We start from the raw sequence: 20,194 nt of genomic DNA on the forward strand, positions 1-20,194 counted from the left end.
GGCTACCAGTTTAAAACACGTCATCTTCTCTGTGCTTTGGCTGCGTTCAGTCATGAACAGACTAAGTAAAAAGCCACAATTCCAGTGAATTCTGAAGTACCTCTAATTTCCACAAGATGTCAGTATTTCCCATCCTCCACCAAAACATGCTCACACCACCTCCAGAGTGCGCAGAGTAGTTGCACTTTCAGTAATATCAGTATACAGTGATAGTTAGTCAGCAATATTTTTGTGCATACACACTCAGGCTGGGCAATAAGACTATTTATCATAATCGTGATACATTTTACCACAATATGCTTCTTTTTAAGTACTTAGACACTGATCAGCTGCATATTTCATTACAAAGAGAGCATAAACCGTACTGTTTAGTTGGAATTATTGCAACGCAGGATGTAAAATGTTTAATGCAGGTGATTATATTTATTTTTAATAGTATTTTTTTAAATGTGGCAGTTTTTTTTGTTTCAACTTATTAGATGTCAGAAAAAATAGTGTCATTGTGTATCTTAAAAAGTTCTTAAAGTACCATGATATTATAATTTTGCCTTATCCCCCAGCCCTAATGCACATCCTTCATATATGCCTATCTTTTAATATTAACTTAATATTTTGAAATATCAACCCATTATCTGAAAAAATTGACTTATGAAATAAGTCAATTTTTTTAATGAAAACTACATCAAAAAAAAATTTGAGACACTAATGATTGTTATGACATGTATTTCAACATGGTTATTATTTGAACATAGTAAGTTGATATTTTGAGATAATAGTTCACCTAATAGCAGGAATAAACAATATATGGAGGACAAGTGCAAGTTGACAGTAACAAATCAGGCTTTTTTGGGGGAAAAAAAAATGCTAAATCAGACCAGCTGCTGCTGTCAGTGTTTCAGTCTAGAGAGTCTGATCTGTGTTTGGAATACAGTGATGTTCAGTGGCCACAGCAAGTTTGTTCTTTACAGATATACAGTACTCGTATATAAACTGCATGAAAATATCTTTAATGGAGACAAAGCCATTAGGGGGCACATAAAAATGAAGTACAAGTCTGTTTGTTTGTTTATTCCCAAATAAACACCATAAAAAAGCTAAAGGAAATTTCCTGTCTAGGTCAGCCTACAAGCAGCTGAGACCAATTTAAATGTCATTCAACTTTATATCCATTTAGAGTTAAGAAAAAGTTAAGCCCTGTTATGTCTCTGTGATGGTTCCATGAATTATCTAAATGAGGCAAGAGAGTAGATTATTACCAGTAAACTAGCAGCATTGTGTTTTTTCCTGGAATTATTTATTTATTATTACAAATTACAGTTTTTTCCTGAATAGGGTTGTCGTTATGCTAGACTAACCAACAGGTGAGCTTTGTGGTGTTACAACCAGCCCAGCTGTTTTTAACATCATTAAAAACTCAAGACTTGAAACTTTGAAACCAAAGGCTGAAAAAGTATAAAAACTGTTAGCAGTGCTACATCTCAAAGTCTTCTGAAACATTTTAAAGCATCCTAACTAAACCATAATTGGACATCTTTTTGTGGAATATACAAAAACAACAGATTTTTCACATTATTCAAAATGTTTCAATGATTTAATTCCCTATAAACATAGTTGAACAAACCAAAGTAAACAGGTGTTCAATCTGTGGCACTTCCAAATTGGTATAAAAACATGAATAACCATTAGCTTAATTCATCGAAGTGCCTAGAGAAAATATAGGGTGGGATGTTTATGGTAAATGCTTTTCAGCAGTTAAAAAAGAAAATCACAGTTCATTCTCAAACTTGAAGAACACATCAGGTCATTTCCCCGTCCACATTTTTCCCCAGTAAGGTCATTCAAACCCTCATAAATCCATTTCTTCTCCACCTCTGAAAGTCCAATACCCCTTTGCTGGGTTAGCGGATGGGCCGGTAGGGGAAGGCCATGGCGGCAGGATGGAAGGCGTGTGGTGGGAGGGGGGAGTGTGCAGTATGAGGTGTTAAGGGGCGGTGTGGTGACAGGGCTGGATGTGTGGGGAGTGGAGAGAGGGCTGGGTGGGCGGCGTGTGGAGAGGAGAGGGCTGCTTGGTGTGTGGCGTGGGGTGAGAGAGGAGAAGGCCGAGCAGGATGGATGTAGGGATAGAGGCTCGGCTGGAAGGGTCCGCTGTGTGGTGGAGGCTGGACGACAGGACCGGACATGACCAGCTGTAAAAGACTGTAGAAAACATATAGCAGAACAGTTATTACTTCAATACAAACTGTATTAATCTACAAGCTCACAGCCCAAGTTGCTCTTCTTGATACAGTTTGCATTATCAAAGTTTTCACTTGATATTACAAATAGTTAGTTTGAGGGAAGCTGTAAAACAGCTGGAGATCTACATATTGTGAAAGTTTAGTTCCAGACCTAATCTAAGACCCCACTGCATTTTGAGTATCAAGATATAAAATAGAGATTATCCACGAGGTGCATTTAAGACTGAATAAAATCTGATCGCTCAAACCAGCTAATAAGGTGGTCGGAGACATATGTAGCCAGATGTTATACAAGTACAAATGCACCCGTCTCTACAAGCCACCTTCAACGACCAAAACCCCTACTGTAAGGACACTAGGGCTGTCATTCACGCCCCTTGTTTGTCGGTCAAATATTCAAATATATTCAAATTTTAAACACATTTTCAATAGATTATTTTTAAAAACTGCATTATTTAGTAAAGAATATAAGGAAATAAAATACAACTGAAATAAATCCACCAAATAGCGCTCAGCATAAATTATCAAGCAAGCCCAAAAGCACAGTTCTAAACAGTTGTCTTCTTGTAAACATTGGTGTAAAGTCAGTGTAAGGAAATGAACAATGGAATGCAAAACCATCCATCACTTACATACATGGCATTTGGCAGACGCTCTTATCCAGAGCGCCTCACAATTTGATCATTTTACACAAGCAGGTGAAGGTAGTGTTAGGAGTCCTGCCCAAGGACTCTTACTGGTATAGTGTAGTGTGCTTACCCAGGCAGGGGACTGAACCCCAGTCTACAGCATAGAAGGCAGAGGTGTTACCCACTACACTACACCAACCAGGGGGTGTTTTTTTTTCGCTTGAAAAAGGTGGAACAATACAGGCAACTGGTTGTTGCATATTGGTTGATTTGCATTCTGCCATATATCAATCAGATTTCAACCTCACTAACTGGAGACAAAATACCAAGTGTGTTCAAAATCTTATCAGGTTACAATCCAGATACAAGTCATGTGAACATAAGAGGTAATTAAGTCAGGATTAGAACTAAACTTTGTAGGAGTATAAATCTCCAGGAGTACGGACGGGCAGCCTTGCTGTAAAGGTGTCTTCTGGCACTATTGACGCTACTGACTGAGTCTATTTTAACTTACTTGTTGTGAGGCAGTCTTGAGCACAGAGTCCGCAGGTCCTCTAAAGAACAAATAACAAAATAAAAAATAATTTAGATATTATTACGAATGTCATTAAATGACAAAAAAAAAAATCCCACTTTTTTCTGCCTCACCCACCTCTGGTACATAACAAGGCTCCTGTTGCCATGGCGACTTGTAGGGCTTGGGCCAGCCTATCCAGAGCCAGCTGGATTTCATTGGCGGCATGGAGAGGGTTAAGCTCGTCCACTAAACGACTCACTTCCTCGACAAGGACAGCAACAGACTCTGCCTGCAATACAGCTAGCCGTCCAAGCAGATTCTGTTCTGTAAGGTGGACCTTTAAGGGCAAGAAAAACAACATTTTGATCAAATGCTTTTAAAGCATTTAGGAAATTCACTAACTTTTAGTCTGCACATAGGAAAGCACCTGTAACATGAGAAAGACTTGAAGAACGCTCAGGTGGAGTTTGGAGTACAGCTCCTCACATTCTCCCACTTTTTCTGTATCCACGTGGCCGTTGGTCACCGTTGACTTTCGGCCTCTCTGATAGGCTAGCGGTGCCTTCACGCACCATCGGAGGAGGCCCATGAGAGGCGTGACTTCCAGGCAGCCGATTGGTAAGCTAGATGTGAGAGGCGTGTTGATAAAGGTGAGCAGGAGTAATCTGGGGTCTTCTGTGATCCAACCAACCACCATCTCCAAAAGGGCAGGGGGTGGTGTTAGCTCATCTAAAGACAAAAAGAGGGGGAAGGGAGGTTAGAGAATCTGTACGTTGTGTTTAAAGTAATTAAACATATCATTACTGGGTGTAAAAATTAATTCCCCCTGGTAAATTAGTATAGGAATAATTACAGTGATCTATAAGGTGTCCGATTTTCAAGGCTGTGGTTCTTTTGTCAAACCACAGTAATTCTGAACCAGAAAATTGTTTAAAAATGTTTATTCTGTGCAATAAGCATGCTTTTGCTTGTAAAAATTAGGGGACAGTATCTCCAGACAGGGATTAAGCAGCATTCTAAATAGAGATTCTCCATTAAGAGGCTTAATCCCTGTTCAGGAAACCAGCTCTGTAATTAATACAAATAAACAATGCTACCACCTACAAACCTTACTGAGGTATTAATGAGCCAAATCAAGTATTAGATGGTAACTATTAATATGGGTCTGCCTCAAAAAAAGTTAAACTAACATACTGATTTATATTTCTGTTTAAGCAAACTCCATGCCTTAGTGCTCTGTGGGTATTTTGCAGCAATATGACATAAGAGCATTATTAGAAACATAAATTATAGTTCACAGAGTACAATGCCCAACCTAAAAGCGATGGCAGGTACCTGAGGAGAGATCGTACAGGGCCGTGACTGCAGTGATGAGCTGACAGCAGAAGCGAGGGCTGGCCGAGCAGATGTTCTGCAGGGTGGAGATGGAGCAGGGCACCAACATACAGTAATCGTCCACCAATACCCGCGCCAGTCGGACACACCACGCAGAGTGTGTACGCTGCACACGTGGACACAAGAAAATAATGTATTAACACTTCAGTAATGCTACTTCACAAAATTCCTGACAACTACTACTCGAGTAAACACTAAACTAAAACCATAAAATAATAGTCTTTTTTATCTCTATTCACCCCTTTGTTTTTCTACTGATCTAACAAGCCCACTGGCATTAGCAAATGCCTGTGCAGCCTCAGGAAGCAGGGTTTTAGTAGATATTACCTAAACTCTAATTCAACAGAGGGACATGGGAGTCACTAGAGACCCTCTATCACAAAATGTGTGCCATGATACAATTCTATATCAATTTTTACAAACAATTACAATATAAAATATTGTACTTTCTGCTAATAAATGTTACACTTTTTGCGTATCATACTTAAATCTTATTCACTGAATCAAAACATCATTGACTGAAGCCTTAGAAAACCAGAAAGAAAGGGAAAAAAACAGCACCATCTTGTGGACTAACAACGCAATGACCTCATTAGGGCTTAACAATTTAAGGAAAATATCTAATTGTGATTTTTCTGACTAATACTGCGATTACAATTTAAACTGTGAATATTTTCTATAAATTTATGTTCAGGCTGTTTTTTTTGGCCAAGAATATCCACCTTTTCTGGCTTAAGCCTTTATCTACAGGCAGTTCAAAAGCTGTGTTATAAGGTTAAATTTCCCCATTGAAAATGTAAGACAATGTTGTTGATAATGAAGGCTATAATTTAAATAAATTGCAGCTCTTGTGATTTGAAAATTGCAATTTCAATATAAAAAGATTAACCTTTCAGCTCTAGATGCCATCCTACATAGTCTGGTCTACAAATATAAATAATTACATTTTTAGTATACATATTAGATGATGTTAATTATAATCATAAAACAACACTACTTTATCACCTAAAATTTCAGAAAATGTATAATTTTTCTCTCCCTCCGCTGAGACCAACTGCCTTTCTTTCTTTATTATATGATGATTAATGATAGATTAATGTTTCTATCTATGGCATGTAGCTGGGTCTCAAACCAGCTACAGCAGCAGCGCTCACAGCTGCACTAGCCAGTGGTTTTATTGGGTACACAAACAAATGAGTACCAAACCTGTAAGACTAAATGAAATACAGCAGTGACAATCTGCTGTACTGACCCACCTGTAGCCAGGTGGCAGCACAGTCTAGGATCGGCACCCGACAGACAGCAATCGCCATCGACACCAGCTTGCCCAGCATGGACATGCGGCTCTCGTCAGCCTTGTTGCCTTGAAGACCGAAAAGGGCAGAGAAGATGACCTGCCGGATGGCATCCTTGCTCTGCTCTTGGAAGTAGCTGCACATGATCTCCAGGAGCTGCAGCTCCTGAACACAGCTCATTCTCTGTCAATCATAAATCAATAAATCAAACAGATTAATAAACATATAACAGAGACTAAACCGCTACGGCACTGTAAGTGGCCCAGACAATCTCTTACTATTGCAAAATATATTATAAGCATCACAATCTGCATATTAGTGCTGCCTCATCAGTTGCATGACTATATGCACTCTGAATCTAATACAGTTGGATTTTATACTATAAAAATATTTGTGATATCAGACATGCAAATATAGACTGGAATAGTTTCCACTACTCTATTAAAAATACTCTGATGCTCTGAAATCCTTTGCAAAAGCCTACTGAAAATAATGTTGCATAAAAATATAGGCATTGAAATACAAAGACATCTAACTCCCATTTGAGTGTGACTGATACAGTGATTGTGGCACATGTGGGGCCTGCAGGTCACACGATTCTACCCAACTGCACCCTTTCAAATCTAAAGCCCTCGAGGTCTTTTGGCCTACAGGTCACCAAAGTGTGGATTTTGATGAGGACCGGAGGAATTAGGGCTTCACTCTCCCCTCACCTTTCGCTGTACATTCCTGTCTTTGGACACCTGGAAGATGAACTCTTCCACCAGGTCCACGGTACTCTTGTCCAGGCCCGGTGCTGGTCCTGGGGCACTCTGCAGGGCGCTGCCCAGCGATATGTCCAGATGGTAGAGCACCTCCTTGGCCGCGCTCAGCGGGTCGCGCCGCAGCAAAGCATGGCGAATGTCACTCATGGCTGCTGGAAACAGGAAAAAAAATATAGTTTTGTTAACACACATATCTCAACTCCAGTCAAGGTGCTCGAGTCACATTAGTGAGTTACTACGGCCTTCTTCAGCTGAATGAGGTAGTGTAGTGAGAAAACACTGTTCTAGTGACCAACAGATGTGATCTATGTGATTACCTGATTAAGTCTGGTTAGACAATTGAACAAAAGGCTGAGTGCTTTATTTTTTATTTTTATACGACTATATCTATTCTATTTACCAGGCAGGTATAAAGCTATAACGTTTCTGTCCACTGTCAAACTATGTCGAGCAGTAAAATTGAAGGAAACTGTCATCATAACACATCAATGAGACCAGCTGTTAACTGTACACAAAGTATATTATTATACACTATAACGGCACCTATCTATCGATCTGTGTACCTACTATCTATTGTATTTGGTCACTAAAATCCCGATATTAACTTGCCATATGCCATTAAGTGTCCACACCGACACCAACAGGCTAATTTTACTGGACGTTGTAACTTTAACAGCTTTGTAACTATACAACTTAATACGTCGACAATGATGTGAAACTGTATTTCATTAATTAAATTAACGTTATCTTTGTCTTATACCTTCGTGACTAAACAGAAAAAGGAGTTTTGAGAAGAAAAGCGAGTAACTTCTCCCTCGAAGCCCACAGGTTAGCTACGTTAGCTAGAGCTAACGACGCCGCCGAAGATGTATCTACCGTTAACGGTAACTAGTTAGCTTAGCTTAGCTTAGCTCGCTCTCTCAGCGCTTCTTCGGACGGAACTAGAAGGCAAATGTGAAATTTAACCCGCTGAAGCGGCTGATAAACGGATTTTGAACATTTAATCCACACCTCAGCGTGCTTTTCTCTGTTTATTCCATTTATTTCTCCCAGCCGCGGATCTGCTAAAACACATCCAGCCGTCCGGTTAAACAATAACTACGGCAACACATGGTGGACAAACTTCACAACACACCGCTACGGCGCTGTACAGTGAGGGGAGACCGGTGTTCAGACGGTTCTGGGTTTATGTTCTTTAAAGGGGAGTTTTTCAAAATTTCGTTTTCTGCATAATTCAGTGATGGAGATATAAACAAAGTCATTCAGGCTGGTTTTCGTGTGAAATGGTTTGTTTGTAGAGCATTATTGAATGTGGAAGCTTAACTTCTCAAAGCTAATTTTTTTTTTAAACTAATACATCAACCAATAGACATGCGCTACATGGGATGAGGGTGTGTGACACACAAAAATGCCTGATTTTTTATAACTTATATAATTATATAACAAAAACAAAGTAAAAAAATTACTTTGTTTTTGTATTATTGCATTATATTAACTTTACTTTTTATTTGAGGTTTTTAATACGTATGAGGTACTAAAAAATCGCTCAAAAAGGTATATATATATATATATATATATATATATATATATATATATATATATATAAGAAGAACACTAAAGCACCGAAGAACACTAAAGCACTGAAAACTGTACATTACTGTAAAGCTTTAAATACTGTAAAACCCTGAGCTTTCTTGGTCTTCTTTTTTTTTTTTAATTATGTGCTTCAGCAAAGTGTATTTATTACTTTCAGTAATTCAGTAACATTGTTTTCATCATGTGAACGTCAACCCAAACATGAAAATCACATAGGTTGGTTACGGTTTCTGATTTTCATTACTGATGTGCAGAGACAGCAACAGTAGCTGCATTTTTCAATGTTTATATCATATACAGTCAGCTCCATAATTACTAGCACCTTTTGTAAAGATTAATTAGCTCAATCCTGCACTGAAAATATGAAAAAAAAAAAATCTTTAATTAGTTAGAAATCAAAAACCCTATTTAAAAAAAACAAAACCACAGGTAGACAATTATTGGCACCCCTAGAAATTCTTATGAACTAACTACGCATGTTCCTGTTAATATTTCACTTCTTTCACTTCAGGAAATAATACTCCCCACTATTAAATGTGGTGGAGGGTCTGTGATGCTTTGGGGCTATTTGTCTTCCAAAGACCTAGGGAACCTTAGGATTCATGGCATCATGAACTCCATGAAATACCAGGAGATTTTAAATGAAAGTATGGCTGCCTTGAATAAAGGCTAAAACTGGGTCAGGGTTGGATCTTTCAGCAGGACTATGATCCTTAACATATATTTAAATCCACACAAAAATGGTTAAATGAAGACAGAATTAAACTTTTGACATGGCCATTCCAGTTCCCTGACCTATATGACCTACATATCATATAAACAGTCAATGGTTCCAACTCCCCCTCCATGTAGCCTCTTGCTCTTGTTCAGTTTTTGTATTCTTGTTACAGTGGGACTCTCTAGGGGAACTGCTTTTCACTTTGCTCTTGCTTTTGTTAGTTTGCTGATCATTGATTTATCCATAGGCCTCCTTTTAATTACACCATGATATACATTTTTGGCCATACAGCCCACTACTAAAATAGTCTTTCATGCAGATATGTTGAAAAAAGCACTGTTTCATAGGTTATACTTACTTTCTCTCAGCACTGAGCCTCCAGCAATCAACTATGAAGGAAACTGACAAAGAATTAAAAAAAAAAAACAAACACACAAAAAATCGTTGAAACATGTCAGCAAGTTTGCATAAACCTTAGCAGAAGGTTCAGCAAAGACCAAATTCTTGCAGACAGGTTAGAGGTAAAACCAACACAAAATGTCAACTAGAGCCACCAGAACATTTACCCCAAAACATATTCCCTCACTTGCTCTTCTGAAGATGAGATCTGATGTGAGTGGTCCAAAATCTCTCATCAGTGTACAACGAGGTTGAGATCTGGTGAGTGTGAAGGCCATATGATTTAAATCATTTCCATAGTCATCGAACAATTCAGTGACCCTTTCGTGCCTCAAATACTTGGAGCAATCCACTACAAATGTAGATAACAAGTGAACGGAGGAATCTTCTCCAGGTTTTAGACTGTTATTGAGTCATGGAATTTTGTTGTTGCATTAAAATGAACACGAATGTCAACTATTGTTTAAAGTCACTTTTTTGCACCTTTTTAATTTACTATTTGCTTCTTAAATGTCAGGTAGAGTTCCAGGGGGCCTTCAGAGATGCTGATGCCCAGGGGCCTCACAAGACTATAATCAGTTCTGCCTGAAAGAACCTTCACTCCTTATGTTTCTCCACGCATTTATTCAGGTACTAAGACAGACGTGAACAAAGCACTCTATGCGGATTATATGTAAATTAGACCAAAATAGTAAATGGCTGGTTTATGTTATCATTTCTAGGTATAACAGTCAAAATCAAACATGAAAGGAGGCAAAGTGTCCGTCAACTTTTGATGAACAGTGTAACAGCAACATTCACGCATAATGAAATTCACAAATGCATTGTTTCATTTTATTTTTCATTTTATTATTTGCACAAAAAGGTATAGCAAATACAAGCAACAAAGAACAAAACAAAAAAAATACATTAAATTAAATAAAAAAACAAACACAAAATCACAAAAAAACATAGGTGTTTACATTTAAGTAGATGAGAGTAGATGAGATTTAACCTGTTCTTTTGAAGCTGATAAGGCAGGTACAGTTGTTAGATGAGGTGGCAGACAGTTCCAGATTGAAGGCCCCTTGATGAGAAAGTGTAAACTGTCCAAGTGACGTCCTAAAGCAAGCTGTGTGGAGGTTATTAGAGGATCTTGTGGAGTGATGATTGTTTTCAAAGCCGCCAGGAAGAAGAAGAGTGTGTGTAAAAGAGAAAATAAACTGGTGTATCTGATGAAAATGGTTTATTTAATACACAATGAGTATTTAAAAAGGAAAAGTAAATAATTTCACTCGTCTTTTTTGGCTTCATGCTTTTCTGACCCACAAATCCAGTTTACGAATCTGTCTACGTCTCTGCCTGGCTTTGTTCGTTCCGACTCCACTTTTGCACAGCCCTCATGAAATCCTTTCTTTTTGGCCTCCTTAACTTTTTCATCGAGTTTGGCGCAGAACTCTTTCTCAGCTTGTGCTCTTGCTGCTAGTTCAGTCTGTCTCCTCAAGTTCTCCATCTCTCTGTCGTGCGTCTCTTTAATGAAGTCAAGGTTTCTTTTTTCAACCTCAGTGCGTATCTTCTCCACGTCCTCCCTCTCTTTTCTAAAGGCCTCCTGTTGCACCCGCAGTTGCTCCTCCATTTCCTTCCTGAGCTGTTCGTCTTTTTCTTTTCTTTCTTTCTCCTCCCTCTCTCTTTGTGCCTGCTGTTGTTCTTTCAACAGCCTTATCTTTTCATTGGCCTCATTCTCTATTCTTTTCTTCTCTTGCTCTTCCTTCTCCTTTCTCTCCTTTTCTTTTAAATCTCTCTCCTCCTTTTCTTTTTGCTTTTGCCACTCATACTGTTTTTCCTTCCTAATCTGCTGTAGATGCCAACCTTCCTCCATAGACGCAATCTTTTTCTCCCAGGATTTCTGTTGTTCCTCTTTCCTCTTCGCCTCCTCCTGCATCCTCCACTCCCACTTCTGCTGCTGATGTAACTGTAGCTGTTGCAGCTCCTTCCTTTTACTTTCCTCAGCATATTTGATCCTCTCCTCTAAGTTCTTCCGTCTTTTCTCCTCCTCTGCTGCCTTTTGTTCAAACTCCTGCTGTAATTTCATCAGTGCTTCATTTTCACGCTTTTTCATATCCTCTTTGTCTCTCTCAAACTTCTCTTTCTCCTCTTTCTGCTCTTCCTCCCTTTCTTCTTCTTTCCTCTTTCTTTCCTTGTCCTCTTCATCTCTCCGCCTCTGATCTTCCTCCCTTTGTCTCTCCCACTGTTTTTTGTTCTCCTCTCTTTCTCTGTTTATCTCAGCCATCCACTCCTTCATCCTTTTTTCATCTTCTTCTCTTCTTTTCCTATATTCCTCTCTCCCTAACTGCTCTCTTTTCTCCATTTCTTGTTTGAGTTGCTCTTCTCTGTTTTTAAATTCAGCCTCCTTTATTTTCCTTTCCGTCTCTTGTTTCTGTCTCTCTTCCTCAATGGTCCTCTTCATTGCCTCAATGTCATTGTCATATTTGGCCTTCATTTCTTTTTTCACTTTCTCTATCTCCTCCTCTCTTTCCTTCAGTATTCTCTTCTGTTCTTCCTGTAGGTCTTTCTCTACCCGCTCAAACATCTCATTAGTGTAGCAACTTCCTGCATTTACCGCCACCATGGAGTCGATTTTATCCAGTAGAGCAGTGACCTGAGCATAGCTGCTTTTATTGGTGTTGTTGAAAACATGAAATCTGTTACCAAATTCATACAACATCTTCTTTAAATCTGGTATAGCCTTATCTACATACTGTTCAATTGTTTTTCCTTTCAGCTCATCTCCTCTGGTGAAAAGCACCATAGTGTACATTTTACATTTCTCACCAAAAGTTTCCTTGATCATATTCACCGTGTCTTTCTCCTCTTGTGTGAAACGTTGTCCCACTTTCAGCATCAGCAGAAACACATGTGGACCTGGCGCAGCCATGGAGATGCACTTAGTGATTTCTTTAGTGATTTCAACATTAGAAACACTCGTATCAAACAACCCTGGAGTGTCAATCACAGTTATCTGCCTCCTGTTGATTTCAACCGTCTCTTTCTGACACAAAACGGTAACTGATGCATCTGACAGGTCTTCCATGAACACATCTTTTCCTAAGATGGTGTTTCCAGTTGCGCTCTTCCCAACTCCAGTCTTCCCCAGCAGGACAATTCGCAGAGTATCGCCAGGGCTTTTTGATGAACCTGCACAAACAGAGAGAGGCCCTTGTTAATTTTTCCCCAAAAGTGGTATCTTGGTAAGTATAATTAAGGTTTTACAAATATGTTCCAAAGAACAGTGCTTCTTCATGTATTGATCAGTTGATAACTGCAGAGATATCTAGTGAACCATGAAACTCTGTATGCACACTCAACAACTTTGGGCTCCTCTAAACAGCTGGCAGAGGATTGATAAATGAAGCTAACTGATGCCTACAAAGCAAAAGAAGGCTATATAAAGATATTAAAACACTTCCAGCTTGCGATTTCCCCTGTCCAAAATGTCATTAAGACCTCACAGTTAAAGAGAACTGTGGAGGTCAAGGCAAGATCTGGAAGAACAAGAAAACTCTCAGATGGAACTGCTCTGATGCTTTCCAGAAAGGCAAAGCAAAACCCCCATATGACAGCAAAGGACCTGCAGGCAGGTTTAGCTAACACAGGAGTGATGATACACTGTTCTACTGTAGCACAAATGTGATCTGCATGGAAGAATCACCAAAAGAACACCTTACTTGTGACATCCTCACAATGTTAATGTGTGAAGTATGCAACACAACATCTAGAAAGTAGTAAAAATCATGAAGTGAAGTAAAAATCTAACTCTTTGCTGCAAGCATTTGATGAAAAGTACACCTTGCCAGGTGTTAAGCACACAGGTACATCTATTATGCTTTGGGGTTGTGTGGCTCAGGAAAGAATGATGGAACATGGAAGAAATATCAACAAATTCTGGAAGCAAATGTGACACAGTCAAGAAAAGAGATCACTTCAAGAACACGAGCTGAAGCTTTTGGAATGACTTTACTGAAAATATGTGGGTCCACATTCTCGATAGCCAAATAATACTGCAGAATTAGAAGTGTTGTGCAAAGAGTGGGTAAAAAAATATCCTAAAACAGTAACACAAAGACACCAAGCTGGATGTAAAAAGTGTTTGTAAACTATGATTACTGCCAATAGGAGTATTACTAAATACTGACTTAGTTGATTCAATTACTACATGTATTTTTTTTTCAATTTTTAAGTTAATGAAATGTAACGTAACGGTGCATTAACATTTGCAGAAAAAATGTGTCAGAATAAATTCAAACAACGTGAGTGTAGTAAAAAGTAGAAAGAATCTCGTTTTTTAAAAAGCAGTAAGGAGAAAAAAAAGGTTCCATTCATCCTTGACGGCCTCAACCATAGATCTGTTCAAATCTACAACTAATTTAATACGAAGAATAATGTAATCTTATGTAAGCATGTGAATAATTTTTTTAATAGTTTTTTTTACTGTGGGACTGCAGTTTGAAACTAAAATAGTGTATTTCCTGAAGAAAATGCAGAGTGACTGCACTGAGAGCTGAAGCTTGATGCTATGGCATTAGGTGTGTATACTCAGTGGTTGTTAGAAGGTTGCCAAGTTGCGCTTGTTGTTGTTGAAAATAAACGGGAGTCTATGGGTGGAACAAGGGATGTAAAAATGACAGGAGGAGTGCGGGTCAGTTTTGCTGTGGATTAGAGCTTAAGAACCTGCCCTGCGTGAGTACAAGCAGTTTGGTGGCTCTCCAAACAAGAAAAAAAAGAAAACAAATATAAATCGGAAAACAATATACTTCATTATATTTCAAGTCATTAATCGGACACTAGGAAGCAGTAATAAAACTTTAAGATGTGCCCAGAATGATGAATGGAGCTGTAGATGATTCCATACTGACAGACAAGCTGAGAATGAATGTTTAATAAAGTTAAAATCCAGTTAAAATGATGAAGTGGAGATCAAATATCAAGGCAAATAATTATACAGTATTAACCATCATACAGACACACACACACACACACACACACACACACACACACATTTTCTAAGCCGTATATCCTTCTGGGTCGTGGGGGGAGTTGGAGCCTATCCCAGCGGTCATTGGGCGGAAGGCAACCATCATACAGTACTTCATTTAATAACTGCTTGTTTGCAGAATTCTTGAAATACTGAAAGATCTAAGAATACTTAATGTTTAATACTGTGATTATTATTGTAAAAATTCAAAGCCTTACCTTCTTTGTAGTCCTTGTTTTTCAGGTCAGCGATTATTTGACGCAGATGTTCGATTTCTCTTTTGTATTGCAGCTGTGTTTCGACCTGGGCATCCAGATACATGTCCATGGTGTACTGGCTACCTTTGTTCTCTGCTAGTAGCTTCTCACAACATGTAATCAGCGACCGCACGTCTGTCTTGGCAGTGAAGAATATATGTCGTTTTCCCCAAGATTGTATACAAGCCTCAACAGCCTCGTCTAACGTGTTGGTATTAGATTGCTGAACGATGACAACAATCATGTGGTTGTTGACCCTGGATCCAAAGACTCTCTGGATCTTCTCCATTTCTCCTTTATCTTCATCAGTGAGGCGGCCCTCAGGGATGATGAGGAGAAAGGCATGGACTCCAGGAACACATTGAGAGACAAAGATACGAGTCTTTTGCATTACTTCCTCTTCTGAGAGCTGAATGTTGCAGAGCGTTGGAATCTCCATCAAGGTAATCAGGTGTCCAGATACTTCTGCCTTCTGCTTCATACATACTTGTCTCTGGCCCAAGTGAGATTTGGGATTTTTATCCAGTAAAATATTAGATATCAATGCCTTTGTTTCTTCTTCCCTTCCAAACAGCATCACGTTCAACCTTGGTTTTGGTGCTAAAATGACAAAATATAATTTTTGTCAAATTATTTATTATTTTGAAATCTACACAGAAATGATATAGGGTTTTACACAATGGTAAGTAACTTGCAGCTGCAAAAGTAAATTCCAAATCTCCAAAAGTTTATTACAGTCATTATTTATATTAGACATCAATTTAACACCTACATTTAACAGTTGTTGCGCTATTAACTCACTACTATCTCTCCATAAACAGACCTGTCCTGTTAATCAGTTTCTTTCTCTCTCTCTCTCTCTCTCTCTCTCTCCCTTTATTTGAGCCCCTGAGCAACGTCTGCCTGAGTTGCCACATGTGAGAAACCAGAGCTGCTAGGGTCACCACAGCTCCATCTCTGTTGGCTGATCTGCACATCACCTGCATGAACTGACCCTGCTGCTGCTGCTGCTGCATGAATTCAACTATCTAATTAACCATTGCTCCACCTGTTTTTCCCTGTTTTTGTATTCTAATATTTTCTACTAATGCTGTTTACTATCCGGTGTCAACCAGAGGAGGATGGGTTCCCCTTTTTGAGTTCCTCTCAAGGTTTCTTCCTTTTACTCGTAAGGAGTTTTTCCTTGCCACTGTCGCCATTGGCGACACTCATGGGGTCTTGGACCCGGAGTTTTCGGTAAAGCTGCTTTGTGACAACGCCTGTTGCAAAAAGTGCTATATAAATAAACTTTGACTTGACTTGACATTTAAAGTGGGTTTCTGTAAACCCAGTTCCAGAAAGGTTTAACACTGTGTGAAATTGACCTGTACTAAATTGAAAACAGTACAAAAACACAACATTTGATATTTTACCTTATGAACTTCATTGTTTATTTGTAAATATGCTCCTTCCAAATTTAGTGCCTGCAACACATTCCAAAAACGTTGGTACAGAAGCATTTTTACCTCTGTGTTACATCACCACTCCTTTTAGCAACTCTTAACGAACGTTTGGGGAGAGAAGTCACAAACGTATAACGAGCCACTCTTTTTGAATGAACATCCTTGCTCATAAAAGGACTAGTTTTTTTTTTGGATGCTCCTTTTAACCTCAAGCAGGATTACATCACCTCTTCAAAAGATTTCTGAACATTTAACAGTTGTCCCTGTCCCAACTTTTTTAGGATGAGCTACAGGCATCTATTTCAGAATGAGCGAATATTTACAAAAACAAGGAAGTTCATAGGATAAAACATTACATATCTTGTCTTTCTACTGTTTTCATTCAAATATAGACCAAAAATGTATTTACTAATCACTGCTTTGTGTTTTTATGTGCATTGTACCTACCTCAATTGGGTTTGTAGTTTATCTATCCTTCATTAATCAGTAATCAATCCTTCATTATATTAAACCAGGTTACAGTTAGTTTCTTATTATTTCATAAAAAAACTGACTATGAATGACAAAAAATAGCCTATTTTTAATGTAGCCAATAGCACTTGTGATTCTCATTGTACTTTCATGCATGTTTGTTTGTTTTTTTAAATGAAGGTTTCTATCTGGATGGGGTGTTTTCTATTCAGGTGTTGTCTTATTATAATTATTCTTATTGGTATTATCTTATTATTATCGTCATGTGTCTATGTTTGATTGTGTAGCATGTATGCTGCTCTGTCAACAGAACAATAGGTTGCATGCAATAAATGTCACATAATCCTGGGAGCAGTATGTTTTAATTAACCATAAATTAAAGGTCTCTGTCTTGTCTCTGCCTCAACATCTTTTGGAATCTGTCTTATTTCTGGTCTCAGGGTAAGGTGGATTCAGAAACTGTTTTCATCTTGTTTTCATTTAATCATAAAAACGGAAGCATGTTATTCTGTTTATATTGAGTTGACTTTAGGTGGTGATTCTGAATTAGATTTAGAGAAGAACAGACAGAGAATAACCTCACCATCATTTCCGTCCAAAAGTTACAGTGCAAAGTTGGACTAAAACTATCATAATACTTGATAATATTTTTAGGCTACATATTCTTTAACAAAATGAATCATAAAATATAATGTTATTTATTAGCTTATATGATGTATAATGAATTATAATGAGGTACAAAGAAATGTTATTTTTTTTCCTACATTCTTTTTTTTATTTTTATATTCTGAAACAATATTTATATGGCCTCAGTCTTGTCTTGGTCTCACCACTCCTGGGCTCAGTCTTGATTTGGACATTAAGTGTTCAGGTCTCAGTCTTGACTTGGACTCGACTACAACAAAATGTTAGTCTTGACTCAGACTCAACTACTAAATAGTCTTTGTTTTGTCTTGGTCTTGCCATTCTTGGACTCAGTCTTGACTTGGACTCAACTACTTAAAAGTCTTGGTCTTGACTCTGACTCAATGTCTTCAGGTCTCAGCACTGAGTCAGACTTGGACTCAACTACTTAAAAGTCTTGGTCTTGACTCGGACTTGACTACAAAAAGTCTCGGTCTTGTCTTGGTCTCACCACTCCTTGTCTCGGTTTTGACTTGGAGTCAACTACTACAAAATCTTGGTCTTGAGTCAGACTTGATGTGTTTAGGTCTCAGTCTTGACTCAGACTCAACTATGACAAAGTTTTGGTCTTGACTCGGACTCAACTACTACAAGGTCTTGGGTTTGACTCGTTTATTAAAAAGTCTTGGTCTTGACTTGGACTCGACTACTACGAAGTCTTGGTCTTGATTTGGACTTGACCACTACAAAGTCTTGGTCTTGATTTGGACTCAACTACTACAAAGTCTTGGTCTTGACTTGGTCTCATTTTGCAATATCAGGATGTGATTGCCTCTGGTGGTCTTGACTACAGTGCTAGTATATATACTGTACTGTAGTTTGTCTCTGTACTTCATGACATACGTGAATGAAAGCACCATATGGGCCATTTCTTTAATAATACAGGCTTCTGACATCAGATTTTTTTCCAAAGTGTGTGGGGGGGGGGTTAATTGGAAATTGAAGCAAAGCTGGAATAACTATGATAATACAAAATCTAAAACATGTTTTGAGTGGCTGGAAAGAGTGCAATAAGTAAACAATTTGATTTCCTTGGTCATGAATATTTGAAATAAACACCTTAGGTGTTTTATTATGCAACTTTTACTTACCACATAAATGTTTCTTAATTTTGTTAAATAACATATGTTTCTTCCCTGTGGGTTTCTTTGGTTCTGTATGCTCTTTAGCTTCTTTATGTTTCTGTGCTTCCAGTTCTTCTGCTTCCTCATCCTCCAGCTCTTCTGTTCTGTGCCAAGACACGCTTTGTTCTGTTGCAAGCGGAGCCTCCTTATACACTTCACAGGTCAGGCTTCCTCCATTCTCGTGAACTATCTCCTCCAGCATCTCCACAAACACAGCAGGACTAAATCTACTTAGCTCCAAATATCTGTTGCTGCATTCTATAATGACCCTCTGTACAGTGCTCTCCTCATCTGGATCTACGCTGGTGCCAATTTCCATGATTTGTGTTGATAGCACCATGGTGTACTTACGGGCCTCTTCAGATAGAGATCTGAGAACTGTATGTGCTCTGTTTCGGTCTATCTCAGTGAAGTTGTCTGGCTGTAGGATCAGAACAATCACATGAGGTCCCGGAGCGCACAGAGACAAGGACTCTTCCACTCGCCAAGTCAGTTCCTCTTGACCGAGGTTAGTTTCAAACAGACAAGGTGTATTGATGAGTGTGATGTATCTTTCTTGCACCTTTCCTCTGGCTCTCTCACTGTGCTGTTTTACTGAAGGAAGAGAGTCAGTCTCGTATGCATCTCTTCCCAGAATGGTGTTTCCCACATGGCTGTTGACTGGCCCATTCTTTCCCATCAGAATTATTCTAAATTCAGACACTGAAAAATGAAGAGAAAAAATCAACCTTAACCATACGTGAATATATTGTATTAAGTTATGACCACATTGAATCCACATGTTCTGCTGGAGGTTGTAAACACACCTACAATTGTAGGTACCTAAGCAAGTCAGCACAAAGCAGTATTTCACACCTAAAGCATGACCGTTGAAACCACAGGGGCGAGTGAGGATTTGACCCACCCCTTTTTTAAAGTACTGAGGTGATGCCCCACCATTTTTTTGTGCCTTTACCAGCAAGCTGATTATTGCAGCACGTGGGACTTTCCCTGTAAACAGATGGCAAATTGAGAATTATGAGCATTCTCATTCATTTTTCAAGGAGTGAACTCTCCTATTCCATTATAATGTGAAGACTTTGACTGAATCCAGTAAATCCACAGTTTCTAAACATACAGCGACAGAGTTTATAAATAGCTTTACTGGAAAATGTTATTTAGTCAATCAATGGCCCAGTTGTCTTGTCAGTCAGAGACTTTTGTCAGTCAGTTAGCTGCAGTTCCACTAGCACACTTCTTTTGTTTTGCCCGTGACTTTTGTTCTCTCAGTCTATTGTCGTGCCCTAAGCAAACCCTATTACTTATAACACAGCATTAATTTAATCTCACAGTCTTACAATTTATCTGCATTTAATAATTATTCTATTTCAGATCTACAAAAAGATGTCAGACGCTGTATTATTTTGAAAAAGAAAAAAAGCTTCAAACTTTATTACAGGCTCCTGCAAAGTGCATTCAGCCAGGGCAATTGGTTCCGGACCCAAATGTAAATACAATGTACACAGTTCCATTTTTTTATACACTTTTCAGAGATGAGGTAATCCCCCTTCTCTCTCTTTTGATGTGCCATAAACTGTTTTGTCCATCATTAAACCAAAGATTTATCACTTTTTTGGACTTAATTAAATTCAACCCTTAATTAAAGAAGGTCAAGT

The 20,194-nt window shown here is 38.5% G+C and overlaps 2 protein-coding genes across 3 annotated transcripts; both read right to left on the minus strand.

Moving 5' to 3' along the window:
• Window positions 1-986: 986 nt before the first annotated feature.
• On the minus strand, window positions 987-7,961 carry cunh7orf26 (chromosome unknown C7orf26 homolog). Of its 2 annotated transcripts, none has more exons than XM_036557786.1 (8): window positions 7,849-7,961; window positions 6,787-6,989; window positions 6,035-6,256; window positions 4,719-4,884; window positions 3,811-4,112; window positions 3,519-3,720; window positions 3,381-3,420; window positions 987-2,196 (listed from the first exon to the last, which is right to left on the minus strand). In XM_036557786.1, exons 2-8 carry the CDS (start codon window positions 6,982-6,984, stop codon window positions 1,899-1,901), a joined length of 1,428 nt encoding a protein of 475 aa, XP_036413679.1. In that variant the 5' UTR covers window positions 6,985-6,989; window positions 7,849-7,961; the 3' UTR covers window positions 987-1,898. The 2 variants fall into 2 exon arrangements, with proteins under 2 accessions (XP_036413679.1, XP_036413680.1); XM_036557787.1 differs by having other exon boundaries at window positions 6,787-6,986; window positions 7,849-7,956.
• Window positions 7,962-10,820: 2,859 nt separating this feature from the next.
• Window positions 10,821-14,965, minus strand: LOC118797991 (trichohyalin-like). The gene is made up of 2 exons (XM_036557287.1): window positions 14,780-14,965; window positions 10,821-12,724 (listed from the first exon to the last, which is right to left on the minus strand). Exons 1-2 carry the CDS (start codon window positions 14,886-14,888, stop codon window positions 10,821-10,823), a joined length of 2,013 nt encoding a protein of 670 aa, XP_036413180.1. The 5' UTR covers window positions 14,889-14,965.
• Window positions 14,966-20,194: the final 5,229 nt, after the last annotated feature.

This window comes from Colossoma macropomum, unplaced genomic scaffold (assembly GCF_904425465.1).
Source record: "Colossoma macropomum unplaced genomic scaffold, Colossoma_macropomum, whole genome shotgun sequence".
Classification (NCBI taxonomy): domain Eukaryota; kingdom Metazoa; phylum Chordata; class Actinopteri; order Characiformes; family Serrasalmidae; genus Colossoma; species Colossoma macropomum.

What these genes read in the sequence shown, in the direction of transcription:
- LOC118797991 (XM_036557287.1), bottom strand. Translation starts at nt 14,888, where the DNA reads ATGGACATGTATCTGGATGCCCAGGTCGAAACACAGCTGCAATACAAA. An exon ending in AAACAAGGACTACAAAGAAG is followed by an intron (nt 12,725 to 14,779) that starts GTAAGGCTTTGA and finishes CTGTTTGTGCAG; the next exon opens with GTTCATCAAAAAGCCCTGGC.
- cunh7orf26 (XM_036557786.1), bottom strand. Translation starts at nt 6,984, where the DNA reads ATGAGTGACATTCGCCATGCTTTGCTGCGGCGCGACCCGCTGAGCGCG. An exon ending in AGCCTTGTTATGTACCAGAG is followed by an intron (nt 3,421 to 3,518) that starts GTGGGTGAGGCA and finishes TTTGTTCTTTAG; the next exon opens with AGGACCTGCGGACTCTGTGC. An exon ending in TCAAGACTGCCTCACAACAA is followed by an intron (nt 2,197 to 3,380) that starts GTAAGTTAAAAT and finishes TGTTTTCTACAG; the next exon opens with TCTTTTACAGCTGGTCATGT.